At 41.3% G+C, this 25,226-nt stretch overlaps 1 protein-coding gene and 1 pseudogene across 9 annotated transcripts in view; one reads left to right on the top strand and one right to left on the bottom strand.

Annotated features, from left to right (window-relative positions):
- The window catches only part of PRMT9 (protein arginine methyltransferase 9), a 38,466-nt gene extending 14,200 nt beyond the window's left edge, over window positions 1–24,266 (bottom strand). For 4 of the 9 annotated variants that reach the window (XR_016211896.1, XR_016211894.1, XR_016211895.1 and 1 more), the window contains exons 1-8: window positions 23,730–24,266; window positions 19,998–20,146; window positions 15,220–15,456; window positions 14,209–14,376; window positions 13,261–13,363; window positions 12,390–12,496; window positions 2,404–2,596; window positions 457–640 (exon numbers count right to left, since the gene is read on the bottom strand). Coding sequence is in view for 6 of the 9 variants with exons in the window: in XM_008267376.5 (XP_008265598.4) it covers window positions 457–640; window positions 2,404–2,596; window positions 12,390–12,496; window positions 13,261–13,363; window positions 14,209–14,376; window positions 15,220–15,456; window positions 19,998–20,146; window positions 23,730–23,918 (1,330 nt within the window). In the remaining 3 variants the exon portion in view is untranslated. The remainder of the gene's footprint in view (window positions 1–456; window positions 641–2,403; window positions 2,597–12,389; window positions 12,497–13,260; window positions 13,364–14,208; window positions 14,377–15,219; window positions 15,457–19,997; window positions 20,147–23,729) is intronic. The other 5 variants (XM_070047459.2, XM_070047458.2, XM_089302396.1 and 2 more) reach the window with 5 other exon arrangements.
- On the top strand, window positions 4,247–6,111 carry LOC127489355 (RRP15-like protein pseudogene; annotated as a pseudogene).
- Window positions 24,267–25,226: the final 960 nt, after the last annotated feature.

Raw genomic sequence — 25,226 nt, 5'->3', positions numbered from 1 at the left:
GAAAGGTTGGGGATCCATAAACTCCCTGAAATTGGCATTATTGTGCTTATATAAGGGAGGATGTTTTTATAACCTGGACTTCCATAGATGCCATAAAATTCTCCATGGAATTCCTTCATTAAAAGCAATACATTCCTGATACTTTCCAGTAAAAAAAAGGAAAAGAATCTCTTTCATCTAGTGATAACTAGAAAAACCACAGCTGAAGAAATTATTTAATGATAGGTATCTTTGAGTGACATGTGGCAAAGCTTTAGTCTCTCTTCTTTACATATATTAACTAGTAAAAATTCCTTTTGAAAAAGAAAAAGGAAATACTGAAAGATTTAACCAACCTCATTTGACTAGAAACTTCATACCCATAATTTAGGAGTAACGAGGACACAGGAGAACACCGACTAGAAGTCTTACAGAACTAAAGCAACGAATTTAAAACCTAAGCTAGACAAGTCCTACCTGCAAGGTCCTGTACAGGGTAGACAGCCTGTTCCCAACATGTTGCTTCACTGGGACTTGTGGATAGACTGTATTCATCATCAAGCTGGAGCACAAACCAAACCACAATAGCATCTAGAATGCCTTCTTTCATAACAGGAATACAAATCTGATCTGGCTTTCTAGTTGCAAGACTTTTTAATTCCTGAGAATGAAGCAAAACCAATGAGAAAATTGTCTACATTTAATATATTCATACTTCAACATCACACCACGTTCTGAGACGTTCTCAGTCCTGCTCGGCACCCTTAAGGACTCAGTATCTTGGCACACCCATAACCACCCAAGGTACACTGGATGGGATGCTATGACCTACCAGAATACTATGCAACTGTATTCAGAAGGACAAGGCACAAACAAATTACTGATGTGGAAATAAGTCCATGACATACAGTTGAATGAAAAAGGCAAGTGGCAAAGCAACAGGGACTATTTGATGGGGGGTGGGTTGAGATGGGTAATGTATTTGTAGAAAAACAGAAAAGCAAGTCTGGGAAGATGCACTTCAAAAAAGAGACCTGGGAAAGAAGGGCCAAGATTTTAAAGGGAAGAAAAACACAATGACTTTTTTCCTTTCTATTCTTCTGAATTGCTTGAAAGCATTCAGCAGGCAGCATTAATTCCAAAATCAAAAGCTTAATAAGGTTTGTATGTTTGTGGGAAATAAAAATTGAAATAATAAAGGTTTAAAATAGTAAAAGCTGGGAGTAATTAGCAGCTACAATCACACTATTCTCCATTGAAATGCTTTATTAGATAAGGAATGCTCTTGAAGTACAGAAAGACAGCTCAGTCTCAGTAAGCAATGGCAAACGCTTAAACTGGTTCCAAACCACCTCAAGAACAATCTATTAATGATTATTAGGGGAAAGCATCTATTAAGTTGTCCCAGGCAAATTAATCTTACATAGTTGACCATTTAACACAACTTTATGAAAGACCTTCAGAGAAGGATATTATGTAATCTTTCTCAATTTCTTTGCGCACATTTATACTGCACATATTCTCACTACTCACCAACAAAGACATACACACACTACGGTGATCAATATGTACTGCTTTTCCCAGGACTGTCCTGGTTTAAAGTCCCCTCTGTCAGGAATTCCCCACTCCTGGGCAAACTGAGATAGCTGGTCACCGCAACACAAATACAACCCAGAGTTAGTCTTATTACTCATTTCAAGGAATTCTGCTACTTTGAAATGGCAGAATGACATTTAAAAATGTCAAGGGACCTGCATTACAGTACAGTGAGTTAAGCTGCCACTGGTTCAAGTCCTGGCCGGTCTACTTCCAATCCAGCTCCCTGTTAATGTGCCTGGGAAAGCAGCAGACCCAGATGGGAGTTCCCCTGGCTTCTAATGGGCCCAGTCCCAGCCATTGAAGCTATTTGGGGAGTGAACCAGTAGACAGACGATCTCTTTCTTTGTGTCTCTCCCCCTCTCTGTTACTCTTTCAAATAAGCCAAATAAATCTAAAAGAAAGGAAGAGAGGGAGGGAGGGAGGGAGGAAGGGAGAGAAAAGTCAGAAAGACCTACATTACACTGCCTGTCCTTGCATTCACAAGTTGAATAATTTGGGAGAGATTATTTAATGTGAACAAGTTTTCACAGTGGTATCACACAGGATAAGTAAAACTCTACTGCAGCTGTCCTAAGAGCTCCCTAAGAATCCATGTAAAAGTACCTGGCACACAATGTATACCCAACAAATCTCAGAGGTTTTTTTTTCCTTCTGTTATTTAAATTGTGAGTAATTTCAGGAGGGAATTTCAATTACCTTTAGATTACTTTTTTACATAAAGTATGTGGTATCTCATGCAAATTTATAAGACTGTCCTAGATGTTAATTATTTTAAATAATGAATGAAATGTAATGCTTAAAAACAGTAGCTGCACTTTTATTTACCTGAAGATTATTGAAATCTACTGTCATAATTTCAAAGCAGTCTGTCAAAGGCAGATATCCTCCAGGAATTCGACTCATCTTTTCAGTTGTATAAGGTTCAACCGTTTCTTCAGTATCTACAGAAGAATATGCTGGACTCTGAAATTTCACATTTGATGGCAAATGAATACCAGCAACATCCTTCACACCCACTCTGGTGAAAGAATACATAGGAGGAAGATGGATTTTTTTCAAACTCAAGTAATACCAGCTAATACTGAGTCCAAAAAAAAGAATAAAAAATGAGCAAAACCTCAGAAGAAAAGGTTTCTCAAATATAATTACATACACACATATATATAACCACTTTATAAAGGAAAACAAATCACAAATAGGCCTACATTAAAGAAATTCTCATGGCCAGCACTGTTAAGGTTAAGCCTCTGCCTGCAGCACAGGCTTCATATATGGGCACCAATTCAAGTTCTAGCTGCTCCACTTCCAATGCAGCTCTCTGCTAATGGCCTGGGAAAACAGTGGAAGATGGCCCAAGTGCTTGGGCCCCTGCATCCATGTGGGAAACCCGGAAAAAGCTACTGGCTCCTGGCTTCAGATCAGCCCAGCTCCAGCCATTGCAGCCTTTTAGGGAGTGAACCAGCAGATGGACCTTTCTCTCTCCCTCTGTAACTCTGCCTCTCAAATAAAATAAATCTTAAAAAAAAAAGAAATTCTCACAAAAAGACTCCCTGTGAGAAGTGAGAGAAAATATTTGTAATTACATATATTCAACAATGGATTCACATCTAAACCACATAAAAAAATTCATACATAGGGCAGACATTTAATATAGTAAAGATTCTGGTTAAGACACCAGTTTTGGGGTTGGTGCTGTGGTATAACAGATAAAGCTGTCACCTGCGATGCTGGCATCCCATATGGGTGCCAGTTCAAGTCCCGGCTTCTCCAATTTTTTTTTTTTTAAGATTTATTTATTTGAAAGAGTTACACAGAGAGAGGAGAGGCAGAGAGGCAGAGAGAGAGAGAGAGAGAGAGGTTTTCCATCCGTTGGTTCACTCCCCAGATGGCTGCAACAGCCAATCCATTGCGCCGATCCAAAGCCAGGAGCCAGGAGCTTCTTCCAGGTCTCCTATGTGGGTACAGGGGCACAAGGACTTGGGCCATCTTCTACTGCTATCCCAGGCCATAGCAGAGAGCAGGATCGGAAGAGGAGCAGCTGGGTCTCGAACTGGTGCCCATATGGGATGCCGATGCTTCAGGCCAGGGCATTAACCCACTGCGCCACAGTGCCGGCCCCGGGCTTCTCTACTTCTGATCCAGCTTGCTGCTAATGCACCAAGGAAAGCAGCAAAGGATGGCCTAAGTACTTGGGCCCCAGCACCCACGTGGGAGACCCTGAAGAAGTTCCTGGCACCTAGCTTCTGCCTGGCCCAGTCCCAGTCTCTGCGGCCATTTGGGGAGTGAATGAGCAGATATAAGACCTCTCTGTCTCTCTCTAACTGGGCCTTTCAACTAAATAAAATAAATCTTAAAAGAAAAAAAAAAAAAAAACACTTAAGACAACCACATTCCATTTCTGAGTAGCTGGGTTCCAGTCCCTGCTGCATTCCTAATTTCAGGTTCCTGCTAATGTGCACCTGGGATGGCAGCAGGTGACGGCTCAATTACTTGGGTTCCTGCCACTCATGTGGATTGAATTCCCAGCTCCTGGCGTTAGGTTGGTGCAGACCTGGCCATTGTGGGTATTCTGAAAGTGAACCCACAGATGGGAGTGGTCTCTTTCTCTCTTTTTCTTTCTCTCTGCCTCTCAAATTAAAAAGAAAAATTCTACAATTAATGAAAGACAATGAATAAAACCCTGCCATTTGTAGCAAAATGGAGAAAACTAGAGGACACGCTGAATGAAATCAGCCAAACGCAGAAAGACAACTCCTTTATGTTCTTACTTGAATGTGGAAGCTTAAAAAGTTGATTTCAATGAAGAAAGCAAAGCAGTGATTATTATAGGCTGAGGAGGAAGGGGGAAAAGAGGGAAGTTGAATAAAGAGTATCAAAACACAGGTAGACAGGAAGAATAAGTTCTAGTGTTCGATAGCACAGTAGTTACTATAGTTTACAACCTATTAATTACCACAGAAGAGTTCAAAGACCCCAAAGACTAAGAAATGTGAAAACAGAAAAGATAACCACTTTGGTTTAATCATCACACATTACACACAGGTATCAAATTATCACACTATGCCCCATAAATAAAATTATGTCCATTAAAAACGAAAAGTAAAAACAAAAATGGGCAATAAGACTTAAGATACTTCACAAAAGATACAAAAAGCATAGGAAAACTTGCTCAACTCAATTCCAGTAAACTTCAACCAGGGGAATGTAGTTAAAATCACAATGTAGAGATACTTATGATGAGAGAAAAATAGCTGTGGCCATTCAGAGTTCACGTGTGAGTATGGGGGAAAAGGTTAAAAAATTCGCTAAAGAATGTGAAAATGATAGTCAAAGTCAAAGCATCGGAGCTGGAAGAGGAGGTGAGAGATGCTTCCAATGGTGGAGGATCTGTAGGATGCTGTGCATCAGGAAAAGGGTCAGCAACAGACGCTGACAATAAGCATGATGTTGAACCCTGTGACAAAGAAAATAAAATTCCTACAGAATCATCTGCTGGGACTAATATGGGCTGGGCAGATGCCACGGCTAAAATCTTTACCAAGAAAACTCCTAAAAGTAAACCCACTGGGGGCAGTGCTTTGTTAAAGCACCAGCCTGCAGGGCCATCATCCCATAAGAGCGTTAGTTCGAGTCCCAGCTGTTCCTCTTCTGATCCAGCTCTCTGCTATGGCCTGGGGAAGCAGTGAAGATGGCCCAAGTCCTTGGGCCCCTGCACCCGGATGGGAGACCCAGAAAAGGCTCCTGGCTCTGGATCAGCTCATCTCTGGCTGTTGTGGTCATTTGGGAAGTGAACAAGCAAATAGAAGACCTCTCTCTCCCTCTCTCTCACTCCACCTCGCTCTTTAAAATAAAAAAAAAAAAAAAATTAAAAAAAAAAAGTAAACCCACCATTCTAGTGAAAAATAAAGAACTGGAAAAGGAAAACGAAAAGTTAAAGCAAGAAAGACTTGAGAGAAGAAAACAGCTTGGTATGAAGCAGGAGTGGGAAATGATGTGCAGAGTAAAGCCACACATTGTCAAAGACAAAGAAGCAGAGTGAAATCTTCAGAGAACTCCAACGAGGGGAATGGTGCCATTATTTAATGCTGTTCAAAAAGATCAAAAGAATGCTGATGAAAAGGTTTAAGAAGCTGGAGGCTCTATTAGCAAGTGTGCTAAGTTGATATCAACTGTTTCTAAGAAAGATTTCATCAGTGTTCTGAGAGGAATGGATGAAGTACAAATGAGAAAAGTTCAAAAGGAAAGATCTCAAAGCCAAACAGACAAGCAAAATGGGAAGAGGGCCCAGGGTGGATGACCCAACGTGAAGATTTCATGATGGAAGCATCTATGAAAGACTGGGACAAGGAAAGTGATGGGCCAGATAACAGCAGACCAGAATCTGCAAGTGACTTTGACATGTAAAACAACAGAGGCAACATAGTTTGTAGTCAGTTGATTTTTCCTACAAAAATACTCCATCCTGACAGTTGTGGAATTATAATGATACCTTCTGTAAGAAAGCCAAAAGACTTATTAGCTTTGATCCTCCCCCTTCACATGTAAACTTTGCTAAAAATGTATTGTTAAATTTGTACAATTTTAGGCACTGTTCCTCAAAACATTTCAAAAAAAAATACATCCGTTTGATCAGCAAGATCCACACTGTGCCAGTATGGTCAGATGTATACAGACTGATCATGTTTGTGCTGGGTTATTTCAGTGTCACCAGTGTTTCTAAACATGCAAAGTAAATAAGTAAAATGAACTCTTTGAAGTTCATACTTGTCTTCCTTCCAATTTAGAGAGTTATTTGTTTGTAGCTTTTTGGAGTGATGGATATTTTTTGCTTGTTTTTGTAAGTTATTAAGAAAACCTATGCATAATATTAATATTTTGATTTTTGTGTGACAAATTTTAGGTAATCTGATAAATATTTTAAAAATACTAGATCTCTACTTTTATATTATTTCCTTTTAAATACTAAATAATATAAATAAGTACTTACATTTATTTTCTAGAGTTTTTTTCATGAAAGATTTAATGAGATGGAAATTGTCATGTGTATCTTACGTTAGAGACATGCTTTCTTAGGAAACATATTTGACATATTTTAATCTCTCTCGTTTTGTCTCCCAAAACATTTGATTTAGCTTAAATTCTTTTCTATGAACAATGCAAGCTATGAAATGATGGAGTTAGGTAACAGGTAATTTTACAACAGAATATTCCATATTGTTTCCTTAAAAGTTATTAAATTGGGTAAATTTAGTATTAAAGAGAGAAAAGTAAGGCTATTTAATACTATTCCAAAATTCCTGTGACATTCAGCCCCAGATCACAAGTTTGTAAGGGAATTATTTATTAATGTGATCTGTTCCTCTTAGAAAAGGATCTGTCCCTTTCTCTATCATTCCCATAATAAAAATAGTTCCCTCCTATCACCAAGTTGTATGTACTTGCATCTATTATATATTGAAGGGATAATCTTCTCCCAAAACAATGTGCTAAACCACAGATGTTTATATTTTAAACCCATTTGAGTGTTACCAGCATTATATGGCTAACATTAAGTTAGTCTACAGCCTGGTATTTATTATCTTAAAGGAAGGAAGACACCCAGAATATCAAGTGGTTAAAACAACAAAGATCATGGGGCCGGCGCCGTGGCACACTAGGTTAATCCTCTGCCTGAGGAGTCAGCATCCCATATGGGCACTGGGTTCTAGTCCTGGTTTCTCCTCTTCAGTCCAGCTCTCTGCTGTGGCCAGGAAAGCAGTGGAGGATGGCCCAAGTGCTTGGGCCCCTGCACCCACATGGGAGACCAGGCGGAGGCACCTAGCTCCTGGCTTCGGATTGGCGAAGCTCCAGCCATTGTGGCCATTTAGGGAGCCATTTGGGGGGGTGAACCATCGATGGAAGACCTTGCTCTGTCTCTCTCTCTCACTGTCTGTAATTCTGCTTGTCAAATAAATTAATTAAAAAAAAAAAAAAAGTCAAAAGGCATTTTTTACTGTCCTAACTTATGAACCTTATTAAATTACAGAACTTCCATTTTGTCACTTTAATATAAATGTGAACAAATATTCCTCAGTGTTAATACAGAAGTGCTCAATATCCTGATAATAGATAATATTTCAGTGTAACCTGGCTTATAGATAATTTTGGGAAAAAATGTATAACACCTAAACACTTGTTTTTCCACAGAACTAGATATTAAACTTCATTTTTTGTTAAGTCATCACACAAAAAGTCTGCAAAAATTTTCTTAAATAGTGCTTTTAGATGATACAAATGGGTATCACATTAGAAGGCTATGAAGCACATATAAATTACATGAAATAACTTTTGTCATATAGATATCTTCTATATATTAGTATGTCTGCATCTTGGATACAAAAATGTGTTAAATATGAATCTAAGAGCAAGCATGTTATCATCTGAGAAACTGTACCATTACATGAATTTTATTTTTAAAGATTTATTTATCTGAAAGTCAGAGTTACACAGAGAGAGAGGGACAGGCAGAGAGAGAGAGAGAGAGAGAGAAAGAGAGAGAGGGGTCTTCCATCCGCTGGTTCACTCCCCAGTTGGCCCCGATGGCCGGCGCTGCACCAATCTAAAGCCAGAAGCCAGGAGCTTCCTCCAGGTCTTCCCATGCGGGTACAGAGGCCCAAGGACTTGGGCCATCTTCCACTGCTTTCCCAGGCCATTACAGAGAACTGGATTGGAAGTGGGGCAGCCGGGTCTCAAACCAGCACCCATATGGGATGCCGGCACTGCAGTCAAGGGCTTTACCCGCTACACCACAGCACCGGCTCCCTACATGAATGTTTTAAATAGTCTAGATTCTGTCCCCTTTACCCTAAATACTTCATCTGCAACATTAAAATTCTTTGATATCAGTGAAATTAAAAAAAAACACATTGTACGCTACACCACAACGGGGAAAATTAACACTCAATACCAAATATTGGCAAAGATAAGTCAGATACACTATTGGTGGAAGTATAAAACTAGTAAGATCATATTGGAAGACTGTTTAATAACACCTACTCAAGCTCAACATCTATTCCACATTTACTTTTAATAAAGGGATCACACAGTGTGTAGCATTTCCACTTCTGTGAACACAGTAAACATAAATTCATATACAGTATCACCAAAAGTGAATTTCACAATGTTTACAGTTGCACTATTTCCAATAGTAAAAAAAAAAAAAAAAAAGACACAAACCTAAATGTCCATCAGCATAAAATGGATAAAATGGATAAACACACTGTGGTAAATTCACTCAGTGGAACACTATTCAGACTAAGTATGAAGAAAGCTGGGACCAGCACTGTGGCATGGCAGGTAGAACCACCGCCTGCAGTGCAAGCATCTCTTATGGGTGCTGGTTCAAGTCCCAGCTACTCCACTTCCAACCCAGCTCTCTGCTAACGGCCTGGGAAAGCAGTAGAAGATGGCCCAAGTCCTTGGGCCACTGTACCAACATGGGAGACCCAGAAGAAGCTCCTGGCTCCTGGCTTCAAACCAGCACAGCTCCAGCATTTGCAGCCATTTGGGGAGTGAACCACTGATGGAAGATATCTCTCTGCCTCTCTGTAACTCTTTGCCTTTCAAATAAATAAATAAATCTTAAAAAGCATTAAAAAATTTTAAGAAAACTATATACAACATAGATGTACTAGACAAAAAAAATGAACAAAATATGTATGTATGAATCATACAGTACTGTAAGATTCCATTTGTGTAAAATTCAGAAGAGACAACACTCACATATGGTGCACCACCTCAGAACAGCCCCTATTCTTCAGTGTGGGGGACAGATGTGGAGCTGGTGGTAACAATCTTCCAGTGGAAGTATAAAACACGAGTTTATCAACTTCATGAAAATTCATCAAATTTAAAATTCATAAATGTATGGGTTATGCACTTGCTACAGAAATGTTAGATGTTAATCAAAATTGATGTTGAAAAAACACTTCAGAAGCATTTTAACAATACAATTTGTAAGGAAAATACTCCAATCTCATCTCACTTCAACTCACCTCAGCAGCATTTTTTAATTTTTATTTATTTTTTATTTTTATTTATTTTTATATTTATTTTTAAAATTTTTATTCATTTATTTATTTGAGAGGCAAAGTCACAGACAGAGAGAGGAAGAGACAGAAAGAGAGCTCTTCCATCCACTGGTTCACTCCCAAAATGGCCGCAATGGCCAGAATGAGGCCGAACTGATGCCAGGAACCAAGAGCTTACTCCAGGTCTCCCATGTAGATGCAGGGGCCCAAGCACTTGGGCCATCTTCTACTGCTTTCCCAGGTCCTCTGCAGGGAGCTGGATAGGAAGTAGAGCAGCAAGAACACAAACCAACACCCATATGGGAAGCCAGAGCTGCAGGCAGAGGCTTAACCTACTACCCCACAACGCTGGCCTAAACAATTTTTTTTAAAGATTTATTTATTTGAAAAGAGTTGGGGGTGGGGGGGAGTGAGAGCAACAGAGCGCTCTTCCATCCTCTGGTTTACTCCCAAATGGTCACAATGGCCATGGCAGGGCCAGGCCAAAGCCAGGAGCCAGAGCTTCTTCCGGGTCTCCCACATGGGTGGCAGGGGCCCAAGGACTTGGGCCGTCTTCTGCTGCCTCCCCAGGCACATTAGCAGAGAGCTGGATCAGAAGCAGAGTAGCTGGGACTCGAACTGGTACCCATATGGGATGACAATGTCACAGACAGTAGCTTTACCAGCTACGCCACAACACCAGCCCCAGCATTTATTTTTTAGTGTATTTGATTTGATATGGTCTCAAGTTCTGATTCTACTTTTACTGTACCCAAAAGATGAGTCAACAAATAGATTTGCTAATAATTTTAGTAACTCAACTAGATTTCACGTTATAAAAACAAGAAACGTTGGGGCCGGTGCTGTGGCGCAGCAGGTTAATGCCCTGGCCTGAAGCCTCGGCATCCCATATGGGCACCGATTCTAGTCCCGGCTGCTCCTCTTCTGATCCAGCTCTCTGCTATGGCCTGGGAAAGCCCAAATCCTTGTGCCCCTGTACCCACGTGGGAGACCCCGAAGAAGCTCCTGGCTCCTGGCTTCGGATCAGCCCAGCCATTTGGGGAGTGAACCACTGGATGGAAGACCTCTCTCTGACTTTACCTCTCTCTGTAACTCTTTCAAATAAAAATAAATCTTGAAAAAAAAACACGAAATGTGATAGCTTCAAGTTATTATAAATGAATATGAACTTTTTGTCAAGTCCATTTTCATAATACTCCTTGTTCCCATTTCTTCACCATTAAAATTAACTTGATATCTATCTTTCCATACCTTTTTCTTTGTATTTATGTGTGTAATAGATACAAATATTGCTCAGATGGATATGGATATGGATATTAAAAATCTGCTGTCAACTTTTTAGTTTTAAAAATGGAGGTGGGGGATGGGGAAGGGATTACAGTATAGTAGTAAACCTGCTGCCTGTGATACTGTTATCCTATATGGACACCAGTTCATGTCTCAGCTGCTCCACTTCCGATCCAGCTCCCTGGAACAGCCTGGGAAAAGCTGCAGAAGATGGCCCATGCGCTTGGGCCCTTGCCAACCACATGGGAGACCCAAATGAAGCTCATGGATCCTGGATTTGGCCTTGCTCAGCCCCTAGCTACTGGAGTCATCTGGGGTGTGAAGCAGTAGATGGAAGACCTCTCTCCTTCTCTCTAACTCTTTCAAATTTTTTTTTCTAATGTAGGTGGGTGTTTGGCACAGCAGTTATGATGTCACTTGAGATACCCACATGCCATATTGGGGCCTGGGTTCAAGTCCAAATTCAATTTCTGATGCAACTTCCTGCTAATGCACATGCTGGGAGGCAGCAGGTGATGGCTTTGTACTTTAATCCCTGCTACCAAGGTGGAAAACCATCATAAACTTCAAGCTCCTGGCTTTGGCATGACCCAATTCCAGCTATTACATGCATTTGGTGAGATCAACTGATATCCCTCTCTCTCTCTCTGCCTTTCAAATAAATTAACAAATTAGTTTTGAAAATGATTTCAAATATAGAGACAAGTTTCCAGGAAATTATAATTTCCACAAACTTTAACCAGATTCACCAAATTTTTTTAATGTTTTGTCTTCTCTCTCTCTCTCTCTCTCTCACACACACACACACACACACACACAAATACTTCAAAAAGTTCATGGAAAATGAAATTAAAAGATAATATTATTTTGATGGAAAAATTATTTTGGATGAAAAATTTTTAAGCCCATGTACATGTAGATGAGAAAGTTAATGGAAAATGTAAACTATGAAAACAAGCTATGCATGGGTTTCAAAAATACACCAAAATAAATTCATCTTTTAATTTCATTTTCTATGAACTTTTTGAAATTATATAATATACACATAATATCATAAGTTTTAAAAAGATTTATTTCAAATAGTTAGAGAGAGGAAGAGACAGAAAGAGATCTTTCATCTGGTTCACTCCCCAGATGGCCACAACAGCCAGCACTGGGTCAGTCCAAAACTACAAGCCAAGAGCTTCTTCCAGGTCTTACACATGGATAGCAGGGCCCACACCACTTGGGCCATCTTCTGCTGAGCAGCCAGGATACGAACAACTGCCCATAGGGGAGGCCAGCATTGCAGGCAGTAACTTAACCTACTACACCACGAAACTGGCCCCATAAATACTATAAATTTAAAGGTCAGAAAACTACAAGTCCTTACCTAAATAAATATTCACTAAGTAACCTTTAAAGTACAGTATTTTTCTTATAATGTTTTTTAATATTTACTATTTATGTACTTACCTATGATGTCTTCTTATCTCTGCACACTCTACTGCTATCCCAAATATTACAGCACTTGCTGGTATAACTTTCCCATACTTTTCGCAATTACCATTTTCACCTTTGACCTAAAAATATAATAATCAAAATGTTATTACTTTTATACAAATATGTGTATAGAATGAAAAACAATGAAAATAAGGAAGGACTTTAAAATAAGGCAGGATCTTTTTCTTTAACAAGTAGTGTCCCTACTGTGTATATATATTCTCATATTTGTGTGTAATATTTTTTTACTTTATAATATAAATACTAAGGAAGGAAGAACAGAAAGGAGAAAGAAAGGAAGGAGATCAGGGAGGGAAAGAAGCTAGTCTGTACAACAAAAGCCTTTGGGGTATAACTAAGAAACCAAAATCATAATTACCTACATGAAAATAAATGGCTCTTCTTTTCAAATACTAACTAGTTTTTTGAATCCAAATCATTTTCTGTAAACATGTTAAAATCCTTTCATTCAGAATGGTTATTATATATATCAAATCTATGATTTGTGGGCTACAGAAGAAATATCAATGAAAAAAATATAACTTGGCAATTATAAGTGAGTCCCGTCCAGTTAGTAGCCTGGGTTCAACAGGTGCTGTAAAACCCTAACAAGCCGGTCAGCACTACCTTTTTGACAATCTGCCAAAACTGCAAGCAAGAGGCCGTGAAATGAGACAAGTGCTGCCTTTTCTCACTGCTACTCAACAACTGCAGGCAGTCCCTCCACAAAGAAACCCCAATTTTTGCTTATATACCTCATTTGGACACACAAGTTTATATATAACACATGTTATGTATGTATAAAATAAATTCTCAAATTTAAGTTTTCATACTGCTACCTTACCTTTGGTTGCAAAAGTAAATGCTCCCATGCATGAATCAAACTCTCCACAATTCCTTCTCCAAATAAACCTGCATCGACAGTTTCTGTTACAACTAGGGACACTCTATAGAATGATTTTTTAAAGATATATGTAAGTAAAGTGTTATGCTATTACACACAGATATCAAAGCTGAGAGAAGAAAGGAAGAGTATTTTATAAAAATAGCTCATATACAAAATTTTCTAATATACTCCATTTTGAATCTCTACCCCTGAATCTTTAGAATTTGACTCAAACTTTCCTCACACCCCTTTGTTCTCTACTGGCTCCTTCTCTGTGGTTTGAGGGTTGGAGGAACGGCCTTCACTTGGCACTACTGCCTCCTCATGCTTATAAACATAAATCCTTAATCGTAGTTCTTACCATTACCTTTCCCAATCTCCTTTCCTGAAGCCATGTAAGTGCACTTCTAACACTCTATAAACATATTCTGTCATCAATGATTCCCTACTTATCAAAAGTAACTCTCTTTCTCAGTTCTCATTTTTCTTGATCTACAATTAACATTTAATGAAAGTTGGGATCTTCCTTCTCAAAAATCCAGTGACCATCACCCAGGACCCGAGTTTGTCTCTTACACACTGATCGTGCCTACCTTGTCTCTTCTCTTGCTTATCTATTACTTCACTACTACTTAGCTGTGAGTACACAAAGGTGCCTAGTCCACACAGCTCTACTCTTTTTGCACATTCTTTCTTTTTAGACAAGTTTAATTCAAAGACAAAATAATTTCTACTTTCCTTGAATTCCTTTTGTGATTACTAACAATCTTATTTATTTATGTAGTTAGAAGATAGTTTCATAAATATTTCTTATCTTGTTATCTAGACTATAGTAGAAATGTACTTAATAGTTCACTGTTTTACCTTTTAAAAATTAAACACTAAAATTAGTTTACACTGTAATACCTTTCAGGAATGTGTTTTGGAATCTCTATGTCAAGTGACTTCATATGTAACAGTTTGATCCCTGCATCCATCTTGTTTGCTGCTACTACATCACAGGCAAGTTCATACATGGTCTTGGATAACTCACAGGCATACACAGAGTGTGCTCCAGCCTTTTTAGCAAACATGCTACAAGGAGGAAAAAAGTCGTACATCAAGAAAAAATAATCTACTGTACATTTTCATTTTAATTGTCTTTTTAACACAACCATTACTTGTTCTTTATTAAAAAAATACACTTGTATAGAAACAAATCATACAATAAATCATGACATCCACTGCATTAAGACAACACAATTGGGAGCAGGTGTTTGGCTTACTGGTTAAGATGCCTGTGTCCCACATCAGAGTGCCTAGGTTTGATTTTGACTCCAGCCTCCTGCTAATGCAAACCCTAAGAGGTAGGTGTGATGTGACGGCTCAGGTAACTGGGTTCCTGCCACCCACGTGGAAAGCCTGGATTGTGCTCCTGGCTCCTACCTGGTTTCCCAGCTTCAGCCTCAGTAACTGTGAGCATCTGGGAATCAGATAACTGAATGAGCACAGAGAAGCTCTCTCTTTATCTATGTGTGCATATGTATTTATGTGCATGAGGTGTGTACGTGTGTAACTCTCAAATAAATAAAAAATTTTAAAAGAGCAAATCAAGAACAAAAAGAAAAAAAGACATAATTGGCATGAAGGACACTAAAACAGATTCAACCTGGATGAGACTCACCAGAATGTTAATTAAAAAAATTCTTAAAATTCATTATTTAAAACTTCAATAATAATCCAAAGCTTTTCTTAGTATTTCTATGTCCTGACAAGTAAAAAATATAATGAAAAATGAAATAATTGCATGAATAACCCTAACAAGATTATAAGATTTCTAAATTCCAGTATTTAAATTTCTATATCTGGCAAAATCTTTAATTCACATTATCATACATATGTATGCATATGTATAATTAAAACACAAATACAACAAACCTTAGTATTCCAGTTCCTGCTCCAATGTCCAAAACACTTTTGGACCCTGAAGTAACAGCCTTCTGGATTGCTGCATTATACACCATATTCCTCTTGGTGTCGTTAAGCATAATAAAATGCCAGCGTTCCACCAACCAGTTTGCAACACGATAAAAATTTTCCTTGGCATCATTGAAATCAGGGTTTAGCTTCACTGCTTTATGAAAATACCCAGCTGCTTCATCTCTAAAGCCCATCCTAGAGTAAAAAATGACAAAGACAAAAGGTATTTGACCACATGCCACCAATTACAGTGCCTCTGTTCATACTACTTACCTGGCCTACTTACCAGACGCAAATTCTGCCCAGCCCAAGTACTCTCTCCTTCAGGAAACTTCTGTGAGGACTGCAATCCTGACAACTTCTTTCTTTTCTGAATCCCTACTACATTTATGTATCTCAGGTCATTAACAAGTAAACCTAAATTTGATATAAATTATATTGACGTAAAGTAGAGATCCTCCAATAAAGCAAGAACATCGGGGCCAGCACCATGGTGTAGCTGCTAAAGCCACTGCCTACAGTGTCAGCATCCCATATGGACACAAGTTTAAGTCCCCAGTGCTCCAATTTCAATCCAGTTCCCTGCTAATGGCTCGGGAAAGCAGCAGAGCATGGGCCAAGTCCTTGGGCCCTTGCACCCACATGGGAGACCCAGAAGCATCTCTGGGCTCCTGGCTTTGAATCAGCCCAGCTCCAGGAATTGCAGCCACGTGGTGAGTAAACTAGCAGATTCAGAACCTCTCTCTCTCTACTTCTGCCTATCCCTCTGCCTCTCTGTAACTCTTGCCTTTCATATAAATAAATAAATCTTTAAAAAAAAAAAAAAAAAAGCCATGGAGCAGGCGCCGTGGCTCACTTGGTTAATCTTCCGCTCTCTGCTCTGGACTGGCAGTGGAGGATGGCCCAAGTGCTTGGGCTCTGCACCCATATGAGAGACCAGGAGGAAGCACCTGGCTCCTGGCTTCGGATTGGCGAAGCACGTTGGGGTTAGGGTTAGACCATCTGGAGGGTGAACCAACGGAAGGAAGACCTTTCTCTCTGTCTCTCTCTCTCTCTCTCTCACTCTCTGCCTGTCAAAAAAAAGCCAGAGCATCACTTGCTAGAGCACCAGTTCTCTCTGCAAACCATTCCCTGGTAAAGCATACTAAAGCCAGTGGCTAGGAGGCTCCTCGCAGCTGCTCCTGCAATATCTTCTCAGCAACTGAGCTGAATGGTTGTCAAAAATCAATTCATGTGCTGCCAGACCAGTTTATGCCAAGTGTATCTGTAATTATAATTATGCATTTTAGCTAAATATTACAGAAAAGTAAGTAAGTATAATTGCAAAAAAGAGAACTAATATGTCTAAGGACACTTATCAAAATCAAAGCCAACTCACCCCAGAAATGGCTTTTGAATTAGATATGAGCAAATAAAAAATGAAAACCAGGAGGGAACCTCTGAAATCATCTAGACCAGTGCTCCTCACACAACCTGTGAAGAACCCCTCCCTTCCTTTATTAAAAGATCTAATCATTTGTAGACCAATATGGTTTTACTGCACATGGTACATCACATTTCTACAGCAACCAAACTGTTCTAAACTCTCCCAAGAAAGTGAGCTCCTTGACTAAATGTTTGGATATAGAGCAATGTCAAATTACTATATACAAAAAAAAAAAAAAATTGCTATAGGCAATCCAAAAACTTCTGGTGGACTACCAGTTTGCTTCATTATAAAGTTTCATGGAGAATACACAGAAGTTGTAATGAAGAAAAAACTGTTCTATAGAAAAGTCATATTTCATTTATAAAATTACATACATACATAAAGTAGATAATATAAGGAGCCAATATCTGCTCACATTTTCCTCGACTTATTTAGCAGACTCAAAGAAAATGAACTCTTAGCCGGCGCCGCAGCTCACTAAGCTAATCCTCCGCCTTGCGGCACCGGCACACCGGGTTCTAGTCCTGGTCGGGGCGCCGGATTCTGTCCCAGTTGCCCCTCTTCCAGGCCAGCTCTCTGCTGTGGCCCTGGAAGGCAGTGGAGGATGGCCCAAGTGCTTGGGCCCTGCACCTGCATGGGAGACCAGGAGAAGTACCTGGCTCCTGCCATCGGATCAGCACAGTGCGCCAGCCGCAGCGCACCAGCCGTGGCAGCCACTGGAGGGTGAACCAATGGCAAAGGAAGACCTTTCTCTCTGTCTCTCTCTCTCACTGTTCACTCTGCCTGTCAAAAAAAAAAAAAAAAAAAGAAAATGAACTCTACTGTAATAGCTAAAATTTTTTAAATAAATAATTTAACAAAAAAATTCTATATACCAAATCTCAAACTGTTTTCTCTTTGAGAGATACCCATCTGCTACTGTAAATATTCATACATCTTATTCTGAATGACAACATAAAGAGTTTACAATAATGACCAAATATAGAGGGGATACTGGTCATATTAGAGATCCATGTTCTTAAGGAAAAATTTATTTATGAAACACTTTCTCCACACTGAAAAAAACGTGTAATCAACAATGAGTTGATTGCTAAATTAATTAACTTCTGGAACCTTCACAGATTAGACTCCTTCCCCAAAGCTCGGGTCCTAAGCAGTCTACTAAGCCAAACAAGGGACCCCATGGCATCAGAGACAAAACTACCTGCTAAGTTATCAATGGATAATTAACTAACAGAGTCAAGACACACTTAAGAAGATAAACTGTGGTCATTACTAACCACATTAACTTTATTTTAGCTGGATGTGATTTGACGTGAGGAGGAGGCAACAGAGGGAAAAGACATGAATAACTAAAAAGAACATGTAAACCAAGGTTCTTTAATTAACTAAATTCCTATGAATCTGAGCAACTATCATTTTCCAACTTGGCAGAATTATACTCTCCACTGCTCTCAAAGGTTCAAATTTAGAAGCAATGTTAACCTTTCATTATACTGCCTGTACTTTCTCAGTATTCTTTTACGCACATGTGCTGGTGTGCAGAATGAGTTAATAAAAGAAGCCCGACTGCTATCCTTTGATAGCAGTTGGCCCATGGCTGACATCTGAGGATTTGGATTTGCCACTACCCTAACTGACAAGAGTGGCTTACTGTATCTAAACTGTACAGAGTGTGGTTTATGCTAACCGTCTTTCCTTCTGGCAGCCTAGAATTTTGGTATGTGCCAGGTAGAGTGTACCACAATGCCCAGTCCCAGATAAAACCCAAGAGCACTGAGCCGTAATGAGCATCCCAGGGTGGCAATATTTCACATGTGTTACCATGACTCTTTGCTGGGAGAAGGAGTAGACCCTGTGTAATTTCACTGAAAGAAGGCCTTGTGAGTCTTCTGCCTGGTTTCCTGCAGACTTTGCACTTTTTCTTTTTGCTTCATTTACTTTCATTGCAATAAATCAGAGCTTTAATTGACTATCTGCTGAGTCCTGTGAGCCTTCTTAGCAAATGAGCAGAACTGAGTGGTCTTGGGGGGCCGGAGCTGTGGCACAGAGGGTAAAGTTGCCACCTGTAAAGCCAGCATCCCAAATGGGCTCCAGTTCAAGTCCCAGCTGCTCTACTTCCAATCCAGTTCCCTGCCAATGTGCCTGGGAAAACAGTGGAAGATGGCTCAAGTCCTTGGACCCTTGCCACCCACACAAGAGACCCAGAAGAAGCTCCTGGTTCCTGGCATCAGATGGGTCCAGCTCTGGCTGTTGCAGCCATTTGGGGAGTGAACCAGCAGAAGGAAGATTTCTCTGTCTTTCCCTCCCTCTTTAATTCTGCCTTTCAAATAAATAAATAAATCTTTAAAAGAGAGAGACAGAGACAGACATGTCTTGGAAACCCCCAACACAACCATTTTCCCCTTATTGCCAAATTAACTCTTTTTTAATTTGCTCTATGACAAAAATATCTGGCCCTTTAATATTTTTCCACCAGTTAACACAAGGGTAGGTTTTATCATTAAAAAGTGCTGGAGAGCCATGGCAGGAGGAAGGGTCTCGCTTCCTAGTGGCAGTGTGCCCCGTGCTTCTCCAGCCCCAGGCTTCCTGAAGTACAAGGCAATGAGTAGTATCCAATGGTAAGAAACTCCCCCTAGAACCACTAGCTTACTAAATAATTTTATAATGGAGTACTTCTTTTTTTTAATATATATATATTTTTTTAATTTGACACACAGAGTTATAGACAGTGAGAGATAGAGAGAGACAGAGAAAAAGGTCTTCCTTCCACTGGTTCAATCCCCAAACAGTAGCTACGGCCAGCGCTGCGCCGATCCGAAGCCAGGAGCCAGATGCTTCTTCCCAGTCTATAATGGAGTACTTCTTTTGAGATACTTTCCCATGAGGTTTTCTCTAGCAACATAAAAAGCAAATTCAACCAAGTTTCAGAGAAAAGTTTTACAAGCTCCTAATAAGGGACCACAGTAAATTCTCTGCCATCCTATGAACCATACCCCTAGTAAGGCTTCAATCTCAGTCCAGTTGGGGGGAACTCTTCCCTGGGTAGTCTAACTCGGCTCCAGGGACAGTGGCTATCATGTATCATATTAGATAATATAAAAACTGCTGATTAATACATCATATCTGTTATTCCCACATTTTTCTGATTTCTTATTTCTTACTCACCAATCCCTTATTACTCTGATCCTGTTATAGCTAATAGTTCTTTATAAAAACTTTTCCTGCCCAAATTACTATATAATTTATTCTTGAATCCAGAATGATACAGAATAATTCTCAACAAGTAATACTGAAATCTACAAACCTGAAGAGATGCTCCCCCATACTATTGCAAATCACTTCATCATCAGGAAAAAGTTCCAAGGCCTGCTCATAGCAACCAAGTAAGTCTTGTATTCGACTGAGAGCATGAAGCTCTTCGGCCCATCTGAAGAGCGTGTACTGAAAAGTTTCCTTTATAAACAAGAAAAGAAATGAGTTAGTCAATTAACATAAAAGATCAAAGAATATACAATATTAGTTGAAGATCCCAGAGAAAGGAACTTAACTATTACTGAACAATCACTTAAAAATCACTCAGTTTTAGGTTGCTGTTTGTTGATTAAACATAAATGCAGAAATGAATTTTTAACATACAAGTGAATAATGTCAGAATTAGACAGTTTAGCCACCTTGTAAATTCCTTTCCTTCTCATCTCCATATCACATCACTCTCTGGATTCTCTGCCTACCTCGTTTTTTGTGGACTCCTATATTTTAGTAGTATGTCTTTGGCCCTCTTTACCTCTCATCCATCACCAATGCATTAACTATCACCAATGTGTTCATGGATGCTACTCTAATCAGGACAGTATCCTCTGAACCTCAGTCACCTCAACCAGCCATACCAAATATAGTTCAATGCAAATATTTCCTGAACAATCAATATGCGAAGAACTGGGGCTATCACATAATGAGGAACAACACAAATCATGTTCTTATCCTCATAGAGACCCTGTAGTGAGAAATTTAACAAACAAGTGAAAAAATTCAGAATGTTTGGGGCTGGCGCTGTGGTGCAGCAGGTTAAAGCCCCGGACTGCAGCGCCAGCATCCCATATGGGCACCAGTTCAAGTCCTGGCTGCTCTACTTCCGATCCAGCTCTCTGCTATGGCCTGGGAAGGCAGTGGAAGATGGCCCAAGTCTTTGGGCCCCTGCACCCACATGGGAGACCCAGGAGCAGCTCCTGGTTCCTTGCTTCAGATCGGCGTAGCTTCGGCTGTTGTGGCCATTTGGGAAGTGAACCAGCAGATGAAAGACATCTCTCTCTCTCTCTCTCTCTCTCTGGCTCTGGCTCTGGCTCTGGCTCTAACTCTCTCTGTAACTCAGTCTTTCAAATAAATAAATCTTTAAAAAAAATTCACAATGTGCTAAAGTAAACTATCATACTCCTCTTACACAGGATATAAGGTTGAGATACCACTCAACCTCAAAGCACAAAGTCACCTTTTAATGCTACTCTAACTCCATATTCAATGTTTCAAATCCAGCAAACCCTCCTGAATCTTAATGAGGTCAGCGGTGTCGCATAGTGGGTAAAGGTACCACCTGAGATGCGAGCATCTCATGTTGGTGCTGGTTTATGTCCTGGCTGCTCCACCTCTGATCCAGCTCCCTGCTAATGGTGTAGCAAAACAGAAGATTTCTCAAATGCTTGGGCCGCCACCCACACAAGAGACCCAGGTGGAGTTTCTGGCTCCTCACTTCAGCCTGGTCCAGCCCTGGTCATTGCAGGGCTGCGAAACAATGGATACAGGATATCTTTCTCTCCCTCTCTCTCTCTTTCAAATAAAAATAAATAAATCTTAAAAAAAATTTATAAAACTGCTGCCTCTTCTCCATCCCCATTGTTAACAACCTAATCTGGCCTTTGTAATCACTTGCTGGACTACAGTAGCCTCCTCACTGTCACCCCAGCTCCAATCTCATCTCCCTCCAGGTATTCTCCATCCTGCAAGATTGTGGAAAATGGGATTACTTTAGACAATCCAACTTCACCATGCAAATATTTTAAATCATCTTAACCCCGGCAACTGAATCACTAGAAAGTCTACTAGAGTGACAAGGATAAGAAGGAGGTTCTAAGGTGGAGAGAAAAACAAGAGATTACATGAAATGGATCATGGGCTCTACAGGTAAGTAGCTTGGTGTGACTGGAGTGTGGGGGTGGAGAACAGAAGGAGTAGCAGGAAATGAGACTTCTGCAAAGAAACACAAACTTTGTTCAGCAGAAAACAAGGTTACTGAACTCTGTCAATCATGACAGTATGAATTTTAAAAGTCTTTAAAAGTTTTATTTATTAATTTATTTATTTGAAAGGCAGAGTGATTGGTAGTATAGGGGTTGGAGGTGAGAAACAGTGAGTAATCTTCCATCTGCTGTTGCACTCTCAAATGCCTGCAACAGCAGGGACTGAGCTACTAGGCTGAAGCCAGGAGCCTGGAGTTCCACCCAGGTGTCTCACAGGGTGACAAAAACTCAAGTACTTCAGCCATCATTTGCTACCTCCCAGGCACATTAGCAAGCAGCTGGGTCAGAAACAGAGTAGTGGAGGGCTCAATCCCAGGTACTCTGAAATGGGATGTGAGCATTCCCAGTAGTGGCTTAAACTGTTACACAACACCAGCCCCTAGCTGCACTTCTATGTATTAGTCACATGAAAGGCAGAGTGACAAAGATACAGACACACAGACAGAATGAGAGATCTTCATTCCACTGGTTCATTCCCCAAATGGGCACAATAGCTAGGGCTGGGTCAAGCTGAAGCTAGGACCCTTGAACTCCATCTGAGTCTCCCATGTGGGTGTCAGGGACCCAAATATCTGGGCCATTCTGCTGCCTTCCCAGGCACCTTTAGCAGGGAGCTGGATTGGAAACAGCGCAGCCAGAATTCAAGCCCACTCCATTATGGGATGTTGGCATCACAGGCGGCAGCTGCGCCACAATGCCAGCCCCTAAATGAGCTTTTAATACACACTAAACATATCATCAAAAGAGGTACTGTCCCTGATTATAACCCCCCATGCCACAGTGCCAGTGTCCCAAAATAGACTTTTAAATCCATTTTTCTTTTTGAAGGATTCTCATAACACTACCTACATACAGGAGCAATCATCAACATATCATCTCCACCCGGAGTAGGCCAGCTGGTTACAAAATTTACACTAAATTTATAGGAACTACAAACAGAGCTACCTACATCTACTGTGAGTAGAAGTCAAGGACACTGCTAAACACCCAAGACAAAGAGGTAACCCATGCAAAACTGCAACAGTGCAGCCATGGAGAAACACTGGGTTACATAAAGCAACGTAGGTGGTGGTGAAAAGCTGAAAGTGAACCTAAATCATTTTTCCAAATTCAGGTTCCAGAATCCCTTGGGAAGGAAAAAAAAAAAAAGTACACTCCGGTAACAGAACAGCTGTCAAAAATCACCCAATCATCGAAGCTTAATGAACGCATCCACAAGTGACGGTGAGTTTAGACGAGTAACAAAATTTATCTAACTACAGAGACCCACACCATCCTTTCTACACACAGCAGACACACATGCAAAGGCTCTGACGGGGGAGAAAGGGCATGCTTAAATTCGATTTGGAGGAGAGGGGGGATCAGCCAAGGCCTTACTGGCAATTCGAGGGCCTTTAGAAGTGCAATTGGACTTGTCGTGAAAAGCTGGCTGCATTGAGCAGACTGCAGGAGAGAGCCTAGTAATGAGCCTACTACCACACTGGCGGCGGATGACTGAGGCTTGACAGGGTGGTAAAGAGAAGCAGGAAGATGACAGACACCATGAGAAAGTGGAGCCGACAGGAGCTTCTGAGAGCTTTTCCTGTGCGTGCATAAACGGCAGAAGGCAAAAGTGAACACTAAATGTGAACAGCACCCACCAGCGACGGATCCAACCCCCTTCCACGCGCGTGCGCGTACACACACACACTTTTTTTTTTTTAATGGAACTTCCGGCAACAATTTAGATGAAGAAGGGCCCCTACCTTCACGTCGTCTTTCAGCTCCGGCGCCAGGCTGAGCACGAGGAGGTAATGGGCATAGGCGGTGCCGAAGTCCTGGGCGCCCAGACAGTGCTCGGCGCTCTGCAGGGACCGCGACACGAGCTCGTCCCGGCCGGCTGCCCCGGTGCCACCCCGGGCGCCCCGGCGGGGCCTGGGCCGCGAGTTCGGCATGACAAAGTCACTAATCACAGGAGAGACGCCTTCGTAAACAGAACGAAAACGCTCTCTCTTTGGTATTCTCCCCGGTGACTCAGCAGAGCTCGAGAACCCGGCCAGAGAAGTTATCCCTCGGCCGCAGGTGAGCGCGCCCACTTCGGTCAGGCGGAATCTCCGCCCTTTTCCAGCCTAGCAAGCGCCGCAACCCAAAATGCACACTGCGCAACTGCAAACTGCGGCGGACGGCGCATGCGCTGCAAACGTCAGCGCGCCCGGCGTGGGCACGTCGACGCATGTGCCCTCCCCAGGAGGAAAGGCACGGGATTGCGCCTGCGCGTAGACTTGAGTGCGCTAGTCGTTTCTGGAGGTTCTCGGTTTTCTTGTTTGTAATCCGAGCTTTCTCTTCAGCTACTCTTGCCTCCAGTGGAAGGCCAGTCAGCGCGGAGCGGACTAAAGGACAGTCAGGCATTTGTGGTGGTGCTTGAAAGCGTTCTGCATCGTGATGCGCCGAGACTGGAGAGAACCCGGAGTTAGCCAAAGTGTCTTCGAGGTGGTAGAAGGCACGCTTTTACGGACTCTATTTTAAATCATTCTTACAAAACTGGGGGCGGGGGTGGGGGGTGGGAGGCTTCAGTCCTCACTCAAAGGCGGAAAGGTGACATCCAGAGAAGTTACGTCACCGAGTTTACAGAACCAGTTCGCGTCATGGACATGGCTGAAATCTAAGCTCCCTGACCACCTGTTCGGGTGTCTTAAAACGAACCTAAGGTTTATTTCATTACTCAGTGTCTGCTGCATAGAAGAACATTTTCTGCATTGGAGTGTGGCCCTCGAGATTCGAATTTAGTGGCCAGCGTTGTGGCTTAGGGTGCCAGGATTTTTTTTTTTTTTTTAAGATTTATTTATTTGAAAGTCAGAGTCACACAGAGAGATGGAGAAGCAGACAGAGAGAGAGGTCTTCAATCCGCTGGTTCACTCCCCAATTGGCTCCAACGGCCAGAGCTGTGCCGATCTGGAGCTAGGAGCTTATTCCAGGTCTCCCACGCGGGTGCAGGGGCCCAAGGTCTTGGGCCATCTTCTACTGCTTTCCCAGGGCATAGCAGAGAGCTGGATCGGAAGAGGAGCAGCTGGGACTAGAACATGTGCCCATATGGGATGCAGGCGCTTCAGGCCAGGGCTTTAACCTGCTGCATCACAGCGCCGGCCCCAAGGGTGCCAGTTCTGATCCAACTCTCTGCTGTAGCCTGGGAAAGCAGCAGAGGATGGCCTGAGAGCTTGTGCCCCTGAACCCCCTTGGGAGACCTGGAAGAAGCTCCTGGCTCC

This window comes from Oryctolagus cuniculus, chromosome 8, assembly GCF_051225735.1.
Source record: "Oryctolagus cuniculus isolate XC-2025 breed Fujian yellow rabbit chromosome 8, ASM5122573v1, whole genome shotgun sequence".
NCBI classification, from domain to species: domain Eukaryota; kingdom Metazoa; phylum Chordata; class Mammalia; order Lagomorpha; family Leporidae; genus Oryctolagus; species Oryctolagus cuniculus.
This window is presented reverse-complemented; position numbering and strand designations above follow the sequence as displayed.